The sequence below is a fragment of the Pogoniulus pusillus genome, chromosome 8, assembly GCF_015220805.1.
Source record: "Pogoniulus pusillus isolate bPogPus1 chromosome 8, bPogPus1.pri, whole genome shotgun sequence".
Classification (NCBI taxonomy): domain Eukaryota; kingdom Metazoa; phylum Chordata; class Aves; order Piciformes; family Lybiidae; genus Pogoniulus; species Pogoniulus pusillus.
The window spans coordinates 10,933,999-10,951,021 of record NC_087271.1 but is presented as its reverse complement, the minus strand read 5'-3'; the positions used below and the strand labels follow the sequence as shown (position 1 = coordinate 10,951,021).

The 17,023-nt window shown below is 55.6% G+C and overlaps 1 protein-coding gene across 2 annotated transcripts; it reads left to right on the top strand.

The window, feature by feature from the left end:
• The first annotated feature begins 643 nt into the window (after positions 1-643).
• OLFML2B (olfactomedin like 2B) lies at positions 644-16,816 on the top strand. Of its 2 annotated transcripts, none has more exons than XM_064147180.1 (8): positions 644-872; positions 2,331-2,594; positions 6,213-6,320; positions 9,798-9,974; positions 11,709-11,937; positions 13,529-14,065; positions 14,520-14,696; positions 15,243-16,816. In XM_064147180.1, the coding sequence occupies exons 1-8, from the start codon at positions 729-731 to the stop codon at positions 15,842-15,844; spliced, it is 2,238 nt and encodes a 745-aa protein (XP_064003250.1). In that variant the 5' UTR covers positions 644-728; the 3' UTR covers positions 15,845-16,816. The 2 variants fall into 2 exon arrangements, with proteins under 2 accessions (XP_064003250.1, XP_064003249.1); XM_064147179.1 differs by having other exon boundaries at positions 13,526-14,065.
• Positions 16,817-17,023: the final 207 nt, after the last annotated feature.

Genomic DNA, 17,023 nt, shown 5'->3' with positions numbered 1-17,023 from the left:
TTTCGTTTGGCAGGAGGTGCAGGAGGACACAGGACTGCCAGAGCACAGCCGCTTCTCAACGGCGTCAGCCTGAATTTCACTAAGTGCACAGAGTTCGGTGCCCATGGCTCAGAGCCTGTCTCCGAAGCATGAACTGCTTGTGCGACCCCAGCACATGCAGAATTACTGGGAAGCTGTAGGCGCGGTGTTGGGTGCTGTGCCATCAGGGTGTCTCCCCTGTGGCTCAGAGCGCACGGAGGATGGCAGCAGGGCTGCCAGGGGAGAAGGGGCCAGGCAGGCTGCAGGGGTGGCTCTGCTTCCTCACCAGTTGCCTGGCAAACGACAGGGGTTCTGTGCGAAGGTTGGCACAAGTAGGGAACGGGGCTGTTTCGGCCCCTCCAAAGAAGCTCACCACAGCCTGCCTAGGTTGGACGATGCCCACGACCACCTCCGGACCTCTCTCTGGCCCCAGACTTTCCCCGGGCGCGGGCCTCGCCCTTTCCCCCCGAAGCAGCCGGAGCGCAGAGCCTGCACCGCAGGTGGGAAGCACCGCCCGGGGCGGCCCCGGCCCCGCCCTGCTGCCCGCCTGGCCCCGCCTGGAGGCCCAGCCCGCCGCCGGGGGGAGGGAGGGGAGGACCGGGGCGGGAGCCCGGCCCGGCTCGGCCCCGCCCGCGACCGCCGCGCCGCACCTGAGCGAGCAGTGGCGGCTCCGAGCCGGCCCCGACCCTGGCCCCCTCCGCCTCCCGCCCATGGCTCGGCCGCTGCCGCTACTGCTCTGCCTGGCCGCGCTGGGCGCCGGCTGCCGGGCAGGGACCACCCCCGCCGGCACGGCCGGACCCTCCGCCGAGCCGCTGCAGGACGAGGCAGACAACCAGGAGAACATCCTCTCCCAGGTACCTACGGAGGGATGCCGTGCACTTCTGCGGGTGTGGGGTACCTGCGGTGTGAGTGTGATGCTGTGCATCCCTCGAGGGGTTGGGGTGTGCTGTGCATAGCCTGGGTGCTGCTGAGTGTACATGCTCGGTGATGCTGGGTGCTCCCTGAGTGGTGCTGGGGGTGCATGCTCGGTGATGCTGGGTGCTCCCTGAGTGGTGCTGAGGATACATGCTCGGTGATGCTGGGTGCTCCCTGAGAGGTGCTGGGGGTGCATGCTCGGTGATGCTGGGTGCTCCCTGAGTGGTGCTGGGGGTGCATGCTCAGTGATGCTGGGTGCTCCCTGAGTGGTGCTGAGGGTACATGCTCGGTGATGCTGGGTGCTCCCTGAGTGGTGCTGAGGGTACATGCTCGGTGATGCTGGGTGCTCCCTGAGTGGTGCTGAGGGTACATGCTCGGTGATGCTGGGTGCTCCCTGAGTGGTGCTGAGGGTACATGCTCGGTGATGCTGGGTGCTCCCTGAGAGGTGCTGGGGGTACACGGTGGTGGCTGGGTGATGCTGTGCACAGGCTTGGTGATGTTGGGGGTTACCTGCTCGGCTGTGCTGGATGACGGCGTGCACTCAGCACCGCTGGTGAGCGCTGATTGAGTGTAGCTACAGGGAGCTTTATTTCCCGGGGCGCGGTGAACTCACTGAAAGCCCAGCGAGGAGCAGCTCGCAACCTCCATCCCATCGTTTCTCTGGGAGGACTCAGAAAACAGCGAGTTCCTTGGGAGGGGAATTAGTGGAGCCTCTTTGTGTGCAGAGGGAGGGATCCAGGCTCTTTCCCTGCCAGTGGGATGCGGTGGAGGTTTCTGTTAGATTTGGCCCATCAGACTGTGTGCTATTATCTGCCCTCGGAAACGGCTAACGTGGAGACTATTGGAAACATACTGTCAAAGTTATTTTTGTGCTTGGGCTTTCAGAAGAGCTGCCTGCAGATCTCTGTAAAGGAAATTCCTGGCATTGTACGGGGCTGATCAGAAATACTGCTTCCCTACCAGGTTATACTGCTTATGGGGTGGCCTTCAGTCACCCTGACCCTGTTTGCCTGTATAAAGCAATCTCGCTCAGGGTAGGCAGGGTGACATACGTGGTACCCTGGACACAGAGCATCTAAAGACAGCAGGGTGAGGTTTGTGTTTAAAATCCACATATATAAAATTCAAAGCAGTTAGGTCCGTTTTGCACAAAGTGTAATAAGAAGCACCTGGATGGAAGAAGCCAGTTTTTCTTCCCCTTGTAGGTAGGGATCAGAAAGCTCTGCACTCTCTAGAAAACATCTTAGTCAGCAGATTTTGAAAGAGCTGGCCAATTTCCTCATGGTTCAGGGTGTCCAAAGCGTCCTTGTTTTGACCTCGAGGTCTAAAGCTTCCTTGTCCCCTGCTGGGCAAGCAGAGGACAAGAAGGTGGCTAACTGTCGGTGCCCTGTGCTCAGCTGTTAGGTGACTACGACAAGGTGAAGGCGGTGTCCGAAGGCTCCGACTGTCGGTGCAAATGCCTGGTCAGACCCCTGGGCCGTGGTGCCTGCCAAAGGATTAATGAAGGCGCTTTCAAAGCAGAGGATTTTTACACAGTGGAAACCATCACGTCAGGACCCAGCTGCAAGTGTGCGTGTGTGGCCCCCCCCTCGGCGCTCAATCCTTGCGAGGGGGACTTCAGGCTGAAGAAGCTGCGGGAAGCGGACAGCAGCGACCTCAAGGTAGGAGAGCAGCTGGAACTGGAGACTTTTTTGGGAGGGGGAGAGCTTATGAAGCTTTTTATTTATTTTTTTTTCAGAGCTTTTTCTACAACAAACAAACCAACCTTTTTCCTAGGGTTTTTTTTTTTTTCCCCCTCTGAAACCTCTCCTGGTGACTTTTATAGCTGTGTTTGATACAAAAACAAAATCCAGCTTAAAGGATTGATTCGAGCAGCTGCAGTCAATGATTCACTGGATTCATCCCATGCTGCTTGGGGTCCAGTGTAGCTGCCTGTGCTGGAAGCCCAGGAGGCATTGGGCTGCTCCCTGCCCTTTGTCCAGCACTAAGTGTCTCCATGGGACAGCTCTGCTCCACTCAGCAGCTGCCAGGCCATTTTCCCTGTCTCAGAGAGGGGCTCCTCAGGACCCACGCACAAAGCTGGTTTGGCTCCCATCAGCTGAAAGCTGCTGATGCGTCAGTGTGAGGGTGTATTACACAGCTGGCTGATGGCAGGGTGAGTTTTGTTGTTTTAAATGCTGATGCTTCTATATTTCATTGCATTTGGCCTCTTCAGCAAGCTGTACCTCTTTTCCAGGGTGACAGTGTTTGTTCTAAGTACTCATGACATTTGTTGGATGGTTGCTTCTCCTCGTCTAGCAGCTGGTGCCAGACTCTGCTGAGATTTCCAGTTTGTTACCTGGGTAGGGCAGCAGAAATCCTCCCCGGAGGGCCACTGGCTTGGTCCAGCCCTAGGGGTTCTCCAGAGCAGAAGGCTGAGTGCTTATGGCACTCATATGGGTGGTGATGGGTGGTACCGCGGGACATTGCTGCTAGTCCCAGCTCAGATGGGAAGGCAGGCAGTGTGCAGGATGCTGCGGGGCAGCCTGTCTGGGGCTGCCATGATGAGTTTGTGTTAATTTATTTGGAGCTCAAGGATCTGTTTCAGCTTGTCCAACTGTAAACAGTTAGCAGCTTCTTGTCCGAGCTCCCCTACAGCTAGGCAGGATAAGCAGGCACAGGCAGACAATCCATCATTTCAGGGAAAGAGGGGTCCCCACGTGCAGTTGTTCGGTGGTCCCTCATCTGCAGGAGAAGCAAGGATGTCCCACTTGGCCTTAAATGAGGAGTTGTGAGCTCTCTGCTATTAGGGAAGGGGCCAATATATGAGGTGACAGAGCCACTCTTGTAGTTCCTTGCCTGAAGGCCAGCAGAGCTTCTCCACCAGCAGCTCACACCTCTTTCCCTGTCCTTGCTGGAGCTCGTCAGCCTCTTGAGCTGTGAGAGGCAGTGGAGTGGCTTAGCGGCGCCCTTGGCTCCAGCTGGCTCATCCCACTGGGGAGCTGCTCACAGCCAGCTGTGGTGTGAAAGCTTGTCCTCTAGGAACTGGCCTGGGCCTTCCTGCTCATTTTGCAAGCATCCACGGCCAGATGCTTTCACCAGTTTTATCCAAATATACACACGTGGGGGTTTTCTTAGCCGTGAAAGTCAAAGCCCAGGAGCTGTGAAAACGGGTTTGCTTTCTCTCTGAGCACAGACCTCCTGGAGTTGGGCATGCCAGGAACAACCACCTCTCACAGAAGAAGCTGGGAGACAGGAGAAAGCACAGCTCCAGTTCTTCCACGACTCATGAGAAGGAGCTCCCACGCTCTTCTGTGGGAAGGGGGCTGGAAGAGATGTCCAGGCTACCTCATTGCTCCTAACAGCCTCTGGGGTTTACTCTCCTTGCTGGTCTGATGAGCAGCAGGATGTTTGTAGTTGTGCTCTGTCTGATTTTTACCAGGCTTTCTCATGGTCTGACTCAGAACCCTTTTATATGCTGTTTTGGGGAGAGCTGTGGGAGGTTCCCCCAGATGAGAGCCCTCCCTTATAATGGATGGCTGGAGGATCTGTCCGCAAGGGGATGATGAGGGAGGCAGTAAATAAGCCCAGTGAGCAGAGGTACCCCTGTGGCACCTCAGTGCAGTTCTGAATGGCTGCACCTGGGTGTCCCAGATGAAGGTTTCCTTCTTATCCCTGCCTTTAATAAGGTCCCATGGGACATTATTGGATATTAGGAAATATTTCTTCACTGAAAGGGTTCTGAAGGGGTGAAAGAGGCCCTGGCTTGGTGGTCCCATGTGGGCTTGGTGCTTAGGGACATGGTTTAGTGTTGACCCTTCAGTGCTGGGTCAAAAGTTGGACTGGATGATCTGAAGGTCTCTTCCAACCGGGTTTATTCTGATACATTAATCCATGTAATTCATGGAAGCAGGAGCCAAAGCCTACAGTGGGTGACAGGAAGGAGACAGTGAGTTGGTTTGTGCACTGGGATGTTATTCTGGGGAGGTTTAACCTGAAGTTGGCTTCTGAGATGCATTTTTGTGAAACTGCAGCTTGCTGCTCCTCTGCTCGTAGGCACAGTGAGTGGTTTGAGGCCCTTTGGTGCAGAGTCTGTGTTCAGGAAGACTTGGAAGGTGGTTAATAAAGTCTGCAACCTTTGTGCACCGATGGAAGTTATCCAGCCTGGAGGGAAAGTGCTTGTCTCCAGTGGCTGTCTGGCAGGTTGCATGCATTGTAGTGGTTGTCTCCGTCCAGTTCTTGGTGGAAAGTGGATGCATAGCCATAAAACATCCCTTGTCTCTTAATGCTGCCATTTTATCTGGCCCAAAAAATCTTTCCTTTGCTGTCAGCTCCGCAGGGAGACTGCAGAGGCTGGGGTGGAAACTCAGAGTGCTGCCAGCAGTGCTGCTTGCCTTGTGTTTATAGAGCTTTGTTGACCAGTTTGTAGATGCTGGGAGAAAATGTCATCGCCTATGCACTGAAAATGCTTCTTATCCATGGGGACTGCAAGATCTGCAGCACCTCACTGGGCACATGGGGACATGTGGGGACTGGAAGGACTGGAAGGAACAGATGTGTGTGGAAACTGAGGCAGGGGATGGTTCAGAAACCCTTCTCACCAGCCTGTGACCTTCTCAGTGTTGTCCTCTGTGGGGTGAGCACCAGGAACCCCAAGAGATGCAGAACAAGAGGGTTGCTGTCTGGATGCCTAGGACTGGTGAGCAGGGGCTGGTGCTGAGCAGGGTGCAGGGACCCAACCCTTCCTGCTGGGTGAGCTAAATACAATGTCTCTGATGTGGGTGGTGCAAGAAGACAGCATCCCTCTGATGAAGCCATTCTCCAGAGAAGCAAAATGTTACTAGGCTGGCACCAAACTTCAGTTCCTTCACTCTTATGTTTATGAATGTTCAATTTTTAAAAACAAGTTTCTTCTTGTTCCAGGAGGGAAAAAAACAAACAAACAAGCAAGAGATGGCACAAACTCACAGTCTAATGTCAAACTGACTTTTATCTGAGCAGCCATTCTCTCGTTGCCTCTTTTGCTGCCAGTCACATCACTGGTGGAGTAGCCTTCTCAGAGAGCCTGCTTAGAGCTGGCAAGGAGGGCAGCGTTTCTCTTTGCTCTGCTTCTCATCCCCAGCACCCAACATGTGATTCTAAAGCTCTGCAGAGGCAAGTCTCTGAAAGGAAAAGACGTCTTTTTGATGCACTGCTTGCACGCATGACACATGTCTTTCCCTTGGCTTGTCCGTGAAAACCACACAGGGTACTTTAGAGCAGGTGCCTTTGACTGACAGTGTACTCCCTTTGCCTTGCAGCTGTCTTCCATTGTTGAGATGCTGGAAAGTGCCTTTTATGGCTTGGACCTCTTGAAGTTGCACTCAGTTACAACCAAGCTGGTGGGTCGAGTGGAAAAGCTTGAAGAGGTAAGCTGAATCCTGCTCTCCTTTGAAGTTGTTGCCTTCAGTGGGCTTTGCCTCAAGTCAAGCTCTTGGCACCTTTGGTGCCTCCATCTGTTTGGAAGGAAAGTGTATTAACTGAAACTGTCTGGTCTAAACTAGACCAGACTAGACTGTCTAAACTAGACCAGACTAGACTGCCTAAACTGGACTGGGGTAGACTCTCCACACTTCCTTATGGGCAGTGGCCAGCATGTCACGACACTGTAAGCCTGGGTGGAAGATCCTAGCTGTGGTCTCACCAGGACTAGCAACTCCTTGGATCAGCACTGGGGGACCTGCCCTGAAGTGTTCCTTCCTCTCAGTTTTACAACTGTGTTGGTGCCATAGTTGCTCTCAGTCTGCTTTTTTTGTGTTTGATGTGGGGCAAGAGGTTCAGAGGCTGGTGCTGGGGCACACTCACCAGGGCATCTGGTAGCCAAGGAGGTCAGGTTCCTCAAGGACCAAGTTACATCTTGGTGTATGTTAAAGGACAGCTGATGCTTCAATGCCATTTAAAAGCTAAAGTACCTTCTGTCCCCTCCCCCACTTTTCTTTCCTTCCAGTGAAACGATTTTCACTTCCATGCAGTTTAGTATTTCCTTGGCCAGCCCAGCCTAGGGTTTGCAGTTTGTTAAGCTGTGCTCAGCTATGTAGCAACAGGTTGCCAGATGAAATACTGGAGTTCTCTCCCGTGGTCCATATCTGGGACAGTAATTCCACATTTTTGTCAGAGTGGAGCAGTCCTGCTCGTCTGCAGCCAGGGGCCAAGAGGCAATGATTTATAAAGCCAAAATTCCATTCACAAAGTGTTTTGGGAAGGCATGGTGTGCTCCATCCTGGGGTCAGGAAGGAGACAGCTGAGAGGAGCGTGCCTGCCTGGGAGTCTCTGGGTTTCCAAGCATGGTGGTTGATCCAAGAGGGGTAAAGGAGTTTTGAGGTCTAAACATAACAGAGAACCTATGGTTTTGTTTGCAGTCCCACTCTCTCCCTCTGGGTTAGTGCATTTCCCAATAGTTACTTGGGTTTGCTGCTGAGTCTTTGCTAATTAGAGGAGAGCAGTGAGGGAAGTGGGAGCTGTGCTGCCAGCCCAATGCTGTGTGTCCCTCTTGGGAAGCTTCACTGCCAGGGTTGTCCCATGGTGTGGCAAGCTGGGCTCCCTCAGAACAGGGGATGCTATGATGGCCACAAAGGGCCCCATCAGGACAGATCAATGGTCTGTTGCTATTTAACCCACAGTTAGCTGGATTATGAGTGGTGGAGGGGAAAACCTTGGGGTTTTTTGTACCATTTATGGATTTGTCTCATGCTGAAACTAGTTGGCTGAAAATAGTGCTGGTAGACATTGTCACCTTTAAACAAGTCAGACCAGAGTAACACAGCACATCAGTGGGAAGTGCAAGTGCCTCAAAGACCTTGATGGTGGTTGAGTCAGAGGCTAAGATAAGGCGTTTGGGTGTTGACAAATGACCACACGTGAGAGCATCACTGTGCTCTTCTTTGGTACCAAAGTTGCCCTGTCTACCAGCTGGTTCCTGCACAGAGGGTTCAACACAAGCAGTGCTGCTGGCACTCATCTGTATGGGCATGTCAGGGTGACCTTGCTGTCTGGCTGCTCTACTCACAGCCTGTCTCAGTGAGGCAGACAGGCAGAAGGCTTGGTCCAGCTGAAGGAGTTTGGCCAGAGATGAAGCAGTGGAGATGTAATCGTTAATTTCTCTGAAGCAGGACTTCAAGATCATGTATCAAGCAGATGAGTCTTCCTGCAGGCACTTAGTCATGATGGAAAAGGACAGAAGGGGTCTGAGTTAGATGAAGATTCCCCAGTGCTGCTGAGACAGGGCAAAGCTGATGCAGGCAGCAGGTGTGAAATGCTTCCTGCTGCTGGCTTAGTATGTGAATTCCTGTTAGGAAGAGGATAGCAACCTGCATTGGCTATGGGATCCAATACAGCCAACAGCTGAGATGCTGAACAAGAGCCTGGCATGGCTTCAAAGCATCAGCCTCCCATGCGGGTGTGCTTCTGGCAGCTGCTCCCTGGCAAAGCAGCTGAGCAGCCTCAAGCAGCATGAGAGGCTGAGCTTTGCTGGTGCCTCCCTGCTCCAGAGGAGGCAGATTTTATCTCTAAGCAGGTCATAAGACAAACATCAAACAGAATAAGTGATAAGAACACCAGACTGTCAGAACCAGCCATCCTCCCCAAAGGAAGATGGTGCTAAAGCTGCTTCTGCTTCTGCACTGCTCCTAGGAGAGCACTGTGAGATCATCTGCTCCTTTTTTTTTTTGATGCAGCAAAATGCTTGCTGAAAAGTTCCCTGTGTGTTCAGCCTCAAAATTGAGAGTCACAGATTTGTCATGCAATTCCTGGGCAAAGACTGGGCATTCAGGTGCCTGTGGAGAGGACTGACTGAGTTCAGAATGGTATTTCTACAGACATGAAAAGGTATTGGGAGTAACAAGGTACTGGACCCAAATGGTGTTGGTAAAGGGCAGGTACCCCTTAATGCTTGCTCCACAGAGCCAGCAACCTCCCCTCTCTAGTGAGGCACCTTCTGTTTTGTCTTTAGCTTGCAGCTGTTGCATCAGCTGGTGATTTTCAGACCACAGATGGAGGTCATGGTAGGATAAATTAGTGGCAGGACAGATGATTGAAAATGAAGGCCTGGGGGAATTGCCCTCAGTCTCTGTGCAAAAGTGCTTTGATTGCTGCACCACCTATTCAAAGCAGCTGCCCTTTAATCGGTACAAATGCGAGGAGGGATGAGCGGAAACTGCAGCAGCCCTTTGGACACAAGGTGTGTCTGCGGCTGGGGGACTCAGTTCAAAGGGGTTTGCCTGCCCTGGGCTGCCTGGTGAGCTGCAGCTAGTCCCATCTCCCTCTTGGACCCAGGACAGCACTCTGAGAGCCACTAACTCTCTTTCTCCATATTCTCTCTCCTGTACGAGAGGAGAGTGGTCCTTGAGTCCAAGTGTCTGGCCAGGCAGCAGGGCAGGACTGGGACAAGAGAAACCAGACAAGAGGGCTGCTGACTTCAAGGACTTACCTCAAACACTGGGCAGGCAGCAGCCAGCCAGGATGGGCCCCTTTTAGGAAAGTGGGATTAATAAATGGGAGGGGAACTTCCTGCCACAGGCAATGGATGCAAGGCTGGAATTTAAATGTTTTAGCTTGTCTTCTCTTCCTTCTGTGGGTTGGCTGAGGGCAGGCATTGAGGAACCTCAGGACCACTCTTCCACTCCAATGGGGCTCTGTGGCAAAGTGTAGATCTGGGATGTGCACCCCAGAGACAGGTTTTCTGGATCTTACTGCACTCAGGGGTGCCAAAGTGCCCAGCTCCATGGAGAAGCCCATTTCTGAGCCCAGGATGGGAGCACTGAACTGGTTGGCTCCTGAGAAGTGATTTGGGGGCAACAGAGGCTCCCTCATTTTTACACAGGGTAAAGTCTCCTCTCCTGTTTTTATAGAGCATGTCCAGGAACTTCACACAGGAAAGCCACCAGGCAGGAGACAACGTGGAGGAGAGTCTGCAGGATCCCCACCGAAGGAGCAGGGAGAACTGCTCCAGCCTCATCAGCAACAGCCTTGCCGACATCGAGGGCTCGCTGCAGAGGGATGCTGAGGCTGCCTACGTGCACACAGAGGTACAGGCTGCCCGCGGGCCCAGGTGGGCTGCATGGCTCAAGGTCGCTGCTGCACAAGCCAGCCCAGAGGGGGTCTCCTGGATGTGGCCCCCGGCAGACCACCAGCCCAGGGTTATTCTGTCTCAGCTGGCCTGACCCCATTTTCCTGCCTGCACTCCCAGCCTGCTCCTCTCGGCGCAGCCCAGCTGCCGCCGGGATGTCGGAGGGAACAGGAGCAGGCTGCTCCCTGGGCCTCCCCCTTCCCGCAGGGCTGCTGGTTTTCGAGGTCAGCGGTGCCGCTGCTCGGAAAGAGTGATGTCATTGCGGGGCCGGCTGGGAAGCGCTGGGAACCTCGCAGCCTTTGATTAGCAGGGCTTGGGGGCTCAGCGGAGGCACAGCCTGTCACCCTCTCTCCCAGGCAGTTACCCATCCCCAGCAGCCCCTGCACCTGGTGGGCACTGGGCAGAGGCTTGGGCATCCCACTGGCTCTGGCACGCAGCCCCACACAATCCCTGCAGGATCTGCCCAGCGTGGGGACATTCTGCACTTGGGGCAGGGGTTCTGTGCAGCCCCAGAGAGGACCAAGAGAGGTTGTTCTGGGAAAGGGCCTGCTCGGGGTGTCCTGACCCCCTTCCTACTTTGGTGGTGCAGTCTAGGGTGGCCTTGTACTGCTCTGGTCCATGCTGAGTGGCTCCTGGAGCATCCTGCCTTCACCTCAGGGTTCCCTCTGCAGGGATAAAGGAAGGGTACGGGGAGAAGGCAACAGCTGCTGCGTCATTGCCAGCCCCAGGCAGGGATGCTCAGCTCCTGGGGGCAAGCACAGCCTGCATGTGACCTTGCAGGTGCTACCCAGGGGTGGGCTCCCTGCGCCCTGGGCTCCCACGCGTGCACCGCATGTCGGTGGGTGGGGAAATGGCCCTGAGCGCTGCGGGCCCTGCGCTCTGCTCCAGGCAGAGCTGTGCCCCGCGGCAGAGGCGTTGGGCAGCGCTCCTGGCCCCTACGCTCCTTCTCCCCTGGCTGTAACCTGAGCAGGGGCTCTGCTGCCCGCTGGAGAGGAGCCAGCCCTGGCCAGGGCCAGACAGGAGAGGGAAGCGTGGGGCTTTCATTACCCGGAGTGACCTCATTTCCCAATGTTCCCCTTTCCCCGCTGTTAATTGCAGTGGGGCTGCGCAGGAACCCTGGGCCTGCCTTCTCAGCCAAGTGGGCAGCGCTTCAGCCTTCAGGCTGTCTTTCCGATTTCCTTTAACGAGATGAAATCCTTTAGGCATGAGCTGCGGCAGCTGGTGGCTGCCTCAGCACAGGGTTCCTGGTCCCTGCCCTTAGGGGACCTCCTGGTCCTGCTGGGAAGGTGCCTCCAGCCCCTCTGCTCTGCCAAAGCACGATGCACGTTGCACACTTCCCGCAGATCAGCCGCTGGCACCAGTCCCTGGTGGGTGGCAGTGAGGGAGGTGTCCTGCTGACACTGCCCCAGGGACCCCCCACTCTGCCCACCTGTCCTGCATCCCACAGCCTGTGCCTTATTGAGCGCCCAGTGCTGGGTTTGTGTGCTGGCACCAAGGTCAGGCAACGCTGGTCTGCCGTCCCCACTGTCTCCTGGAGAGTTTCCCACAGAGGAAGGACCTGAGGGTGACCGACCTGAGGGTGACCCTGGGAAAGCAGGGAGGGCAGAGTGTCCCACCCAGCTTTTGACTGGCCAGCCTCACAGAACACGGCTGCCCTGACCCATGCTGTAATGACCTCCTGTGTCTCTTGCAGGGCAAATATGAAGAGAGATTCCTGAAAGATGAAACCATCTCACAGCAGATCAACTCTGTTGAGTCCCTGCCAGAGCTGCACCTCACTGCAGAGGACGAGAAGCACAAGCAGCTCTTTCAGAGGAAGCTACATGTGAGGAGCCGGCCTCCTTCCAAGCCCACCATCGTTCGAGGGGTCACCTACTACAAAGCCCAGTCCACCGAGTCGGAGAACGACATTGAGGAGCAGGGTGAGCTGGGTTGGCAGCCATGGCTGGCAAGGCAGCTGGCTACACCTGTAGCAAAGGCAGTGCCTGCCCTCAAGTCCTGCCTAGAAGTGCATGGGCAAAGTTCGTGGGGTTACTGTGGAGAGGAGGGCTTGGAGGCAGGAGGTGGTGGGACAACTGATACCTCACTGCTGGAGGCAGCAAAGCAGCATGCAGTCTTCGAGCCCTGTGCAGAGCAGCAGTGCAGCATTGTTATTCCCTGGGAAGTCCCTGGCAGCTGAGGAAATAGGGCACTGCGTCAGCCTCTAACTCCCAGCACCAACATCTCTCTTAAAAGTATATGGTGATTAGTCCTGCAGCTCCTCCTGCCCGATGGCACCCTGGGAGCTTTGCACAGTGGGTGGGGTGGTAGGAGGAGGCTCAGAGCTGCTGCAGGCTGCGCTGCAGCTCAGCAGGGTGCTGCTCATGGCTGAGAGCAGGAGGCCAAGCCCTCAGGAACCAGGGAGTGAGGACAAGGCAAGTGCCCTTTCTCTGCAAGGCTGGCCAGCTTAGCCATGAGTTCATGAGAATCCTGAGATGAGAAGGAGCAAAGGGCACCCCTGGTGGCTGGGAGGCCTGAGTGGCACAAGTGTCTGGGGTGAAGAGGTTGGATCTGGCTGGGTGCTGCAGCTGTCTTTATCCTGCCCCATTCCTGCAAGCTGGCAGGGCTAAGTCACTATCACAGGATCAGAGGATATTAGGGGTTGGAAGGGACCCAAGGAGATCACCCAGTCCAACCCCCTGCCAGAACAGGACCACACAATCCAGCACAGATCACAGAGGAACACATCCAGACAGGCCTTGAAAGTCTCCAGAGAAGGAGACTCCACAACCTCTCTGAGGAGCCTGTTCCAGTGCTCTGTGACCCTTATAGTAAAGAAGTTCCCCCTTGTGTTGAGGCAGAACCTCTTTTGCTGCAACTTACACCCATTGCTCCTTGTTCTATCCCAGGGAGCAAGTGAGCCTCTCCAGAGCAGCCCTCAGGTGTTTATAAACATTTATTAAATCCCCTGTAAGTCTTCTCTTCTCCAGACTAAGCAGCCCCAGGTCCCTCAGCCTCTCCTCATCAGCCATGCCCTCCAGCCCCTTAATCACCCTCACAGCCCTCTGCTGGACCCTCTCCAGCAGATCCCAGTCCCTCTTAAACTGGGGAGCCCAAAACTGAACACAGTATTGAAGATGAGGTCTCACTGGGTCAGAGCAGAGGGGAAGAAGAACCTTTCTTGCTCTGCTTGACACACTCTTCCTAATACAGCCCAAGATCCCACTGGCCTTCCTGGCCACAAGGGCACATCGCTGTCCCATTGCTCTCCATTGACCCTTCCTCTGCCTGGCCTGAGGTAGTGGCTCTGGCTGTGATGGGCTCTTGCTGACCTCGTGTTGGCACTGTCAACCCATTCAGTTCACACAGCCCTTCTCCAGGTGGAAATTAGCTGGGAAACCAGGTGCATATGGTACATGCCAGCCAGGAGAAGTGGGCAGAGGAGCCAAAGCATGGGGTGAGCATAGAGGGTGCCCAAGGGCCCCTGCTCCTGTGCACTGTGTGGCTGATGCTTGTGCTTGTGTTTGGCAGCAGATGAGCTGTTTAGCGGGGACAACACAGTGGACCTGCTGATCGAGGACCAGCTCCTAAGGCCTAGCAGCAGGGATGGGGAGAGGGTGAGGAGGCCCTCCCCTGTGGGGTGGCCGCCCACTCCCGACAGCGACCTCACCACTCTGCCAGCCGCTGACACTGCTGCGACAGCCACGGTGCCCCTGTCCCCTGCCACGTCTGTGGAGCCCACGCCAGACCCCACCACTGTGAGCCAGCTGACTCCCACCCCGGAGAACACGACTGCCCTGGTGGAGGAGGGAACCCAGCAGCTATTGGCAGCCTCAGCCAGCACGGTGGTGGCCACAGCCATGGAGACCCTGCCCACAGCTGTCACTGCTGTCCCCAGCCTTGCCGTGGCCACCGCTGTGGGGACCTTGCAGGATGTAGAGACAGGTGCTGCCATGGAGAGCAGCCCAGAAGCCTGGGGACAGTCAAGCACCCCTATGACCCCAGTCAGCTCCACCATCCCTGCCACCCCAAAACAGGCCTTAGAGGAGGAGGACATCAGGAACATCATTGGTGAGTGCCTACAGGTCCTGCATAGATCCAGCTGTGCACTTGGAGACTGGCTTGTGCCCACAGTGTCCTGCTCAGTGCAGCACATCTGGATTTGGTCATGGGTGGGAGGTGTCATGGAGGTGGACTCAGGCACCAGGCTGGTTTACTTGTCTGCCAGCTCTGGAACCTACTGTAGTCTCCTCCCAGTTTAAGGAGCTGGGCAGAGCAGAAAGAGGCCTCTCTGGAGATGGACTCAAGGCAACAGCCTCAGCTGGGGCAGGAACGTGGCTGAGGCATGATCTGACCAGCACTACTGGGCCTCCTGAGGCTGAGCCCAGGCTCAGGTAGTGGAGATTCCTGCTGGGTGGGCAAGGGGTTGGAGTGGGGTGGTGATGCCTGCAGCCCCTCAGCAGGAGCAGGGATGGAGCATGGGTGCCTTGCCTTGGGTCTGGTGAGCCTTTGTGTGCCTGTGCAGGGCGCTGCAAGGACACACTGTCCACCATCTCGGGGCCCACCACCCAGAACACCTATGGGCGCAACGAGGGGGCCTGGATGAAGGACCCCCTGGCTCGGGAGGAACGGATCTATGTTACCAACTACTACTATGGGAACACGCTGGTGGAGTTCAGGAACCTCGACAACTTCAAGCAAGGTGAGCTTGCACCATCCCTGATGCTGCACTGGCTGCCACTCCACTGGGCCGAGTAGTGTCCTCATTCCCTGGGATGCTGCACCCTGGGAGGACGTGCTGCCTGGGAATCCACCCCCCCCAGGTGCTGGTGTGTGGGGTTCAAGTATGGGGCTCCTCAGGCTGTGTCCATGGTGGCTCTGGAATTGCTTTTGTCGCTGTGCCAGGCTGTGGCTGGCGGGTGGGGAGGAAGCACAGGCAGGGCAGGGGTGTGAAGATGCTGATGGTAGGATCACTAACCCCAGAGCAAAGGGAAGGTGTCACCAAATCACAGAATGTCAGTGGCTGGAAGTGACCTCAAAAGCTCATCCAGTCCAACTCCCCTGCCAGAGCAGCATCACCTAAACCAGACCACACAGGAATGCATCCTGGTGGCTTTTGAATATCCCCAGAGAAGGAGACTCCACAACACCCCTGGGCAGCCTGTTCCAGTGCTCTGTCACCCTCACAGTGAAAAAAATTCCTCCTGATGCTTACCTGTGTCACCAACAATGTGTCTCTGCCCTGCAGGGCGCTGGAGCAACTCCTACAAGCTCCCGTACAGCTGGATTGGCACAGGGCACGTCGTCTACAACGGCTCCTTCTATTACAACCGCGCCTTCACGCGCAACATCATCAAATATGACCTGAAGCAGCGCTACGTGGCCGCCTGGGCCATGCTGCACGACGTGGCCTATGAGGAGTCCACCCCGTGGCGGTGGAGAGGCCATTCAGACATAGACTTCGCGGTGGACGAGAACGGGCTGTGGGTCATCTACCCAGCCATCAGCTACGAGGGCTTCAGCCAGGAGGTGATCGTGCTGAGCAAGCTGAATGCCGCTGACCTGAGCACCCAGAAGGAGACCACGTGGAGGACAGGGCTGCGGAAGAACTTCTACGGGAACTGCTTTGTCATCTGTGGGGTCCTGTACGCAGTCGACAGCTACAACAAGAGGAATGCCAACATCTCCTACGCCTTTGACACGCACACCAACACGCAGATCATCCCCCGGCTGCTCTTTGAGAACGAGTATGCCTACACCACCCAGATAGACTACAACCCCAAGGACCGCCTGCTCTATGCCTGGGACAATGGGCACCAAGTCACCTACCACGTCATCTTTGCCTACTGAGACCCTCTGCCACAGCGGGGCACTGCAAGCCAGGGGCCGCCAGCACCTTTTGTTGTTATTGTTATTGTTATTATTGTTATTTTGTACAAATCAAAGAGTAAATGATGGGTTTTGTTTCAAGCTGGTTTGTTACGGTGGATTGTAGATCGATCCCCCAGGCCAGAAGCACCCCCTTTGACTTTGCTGTAATCTTGCTTCTGATTTTCCTTCGAGCGTGGAGGAAGTCCTCCTTTGGGAGGGGAGACCCAGATCTCCTGCCTAGGGAGGAGGTGGCCCAGACTTGGTCCTCCTGATGAAGTTTCTAGCTGAAGATGATGAGCAAGAGGCCCAAAAGCAGTGTGTCGCTGGCCTTTCTGCTGCAGGCACCTGGACCCAGAGGGACAGGAAATGGAAGAGCTGCGTGTCCCATCTCACAGGAACATCTTCCCAGCCACTGGCCAGCAGGCCCTCTGGAGATCCTGCTGTACAATGGGGTTGCAAGTGCAGCTCCAGCAACCTCTGGTGCTGGCACTTATGCTGAGGACTGTCCCCTCCAGCCGGGGCTCTGTCCTTTGCCACCTGCTCTGGGGAGCTGGGCACACTCTGAGCCCTGTCTCACATCTGGAGTGAGCTGGTGGTGGGAGGGCGACTCTGTAAATACCTGTAGATGGCTTCATTTGTTCTTTTTGTAACCCCAAACTGGTCCTCTTCGGCATTTGCTGGGTGAAGGCTCTGCTTGGCCAGGTGCTGGGCTGCCTGAGCTGGGAGCCATAGGGCTGAGGGATTCCTCAGATCTGAGGAGGTTCTTGCTTCCCATCCCACTGATGCTCCATCTGCTGCAGGGTCTTAGCTCATGTCCCCTCCTGCTGCCATACTTGCCCTGGTCCCAGTTGTTGGCCATTAGTAGCCCCTTGTAGAGACACAGCCCCTGCCTGTCTGCCCAGCAGCATCTTGTATTTACCTGCTGTCAGTAATAAAAGATCAAGTACCTTTGCAGCTGTCCTCCTGGGCTTTATTTGGGTCTGGGTCACCCTGTGGGTGCATGGAAATATACTGGGGCAGTTTTGGTTTCGTTAGTGCCACACTTGGTGGCAGCAAGGCATGCTGGCTGGAGGGGACCATGGCAGGGGGTGGCTCTAGGCTGCTTAGGCCTGGAACCAGCAGGCCTCTGTGGTCACATCCATCCCCTGTGGTCACATC

Coding starts and splice junctions, on each gene's coding strand:
- OLFML2B (XM_064147179.1), top strand. CDS start 729: ATGGCTCGGCCGCTGCCGCTACTGCTCTGCCTGGCCGCGCTGGGCGCC. Junction 873..2,330: donor AGGAGAACATCCTCTCCCAG/GTACCTACGGAG, acceptor CCCTGTGCTCAG/CTGTTAGGTGACTACGACAA. Junction 6,321..9,797: donor GAGTGGAAAAGCTTGAAGAG/GTAAGCTGAATC, acceptor CTGTTTTTATAG/AGCATGTCCAGGAACTTCAC.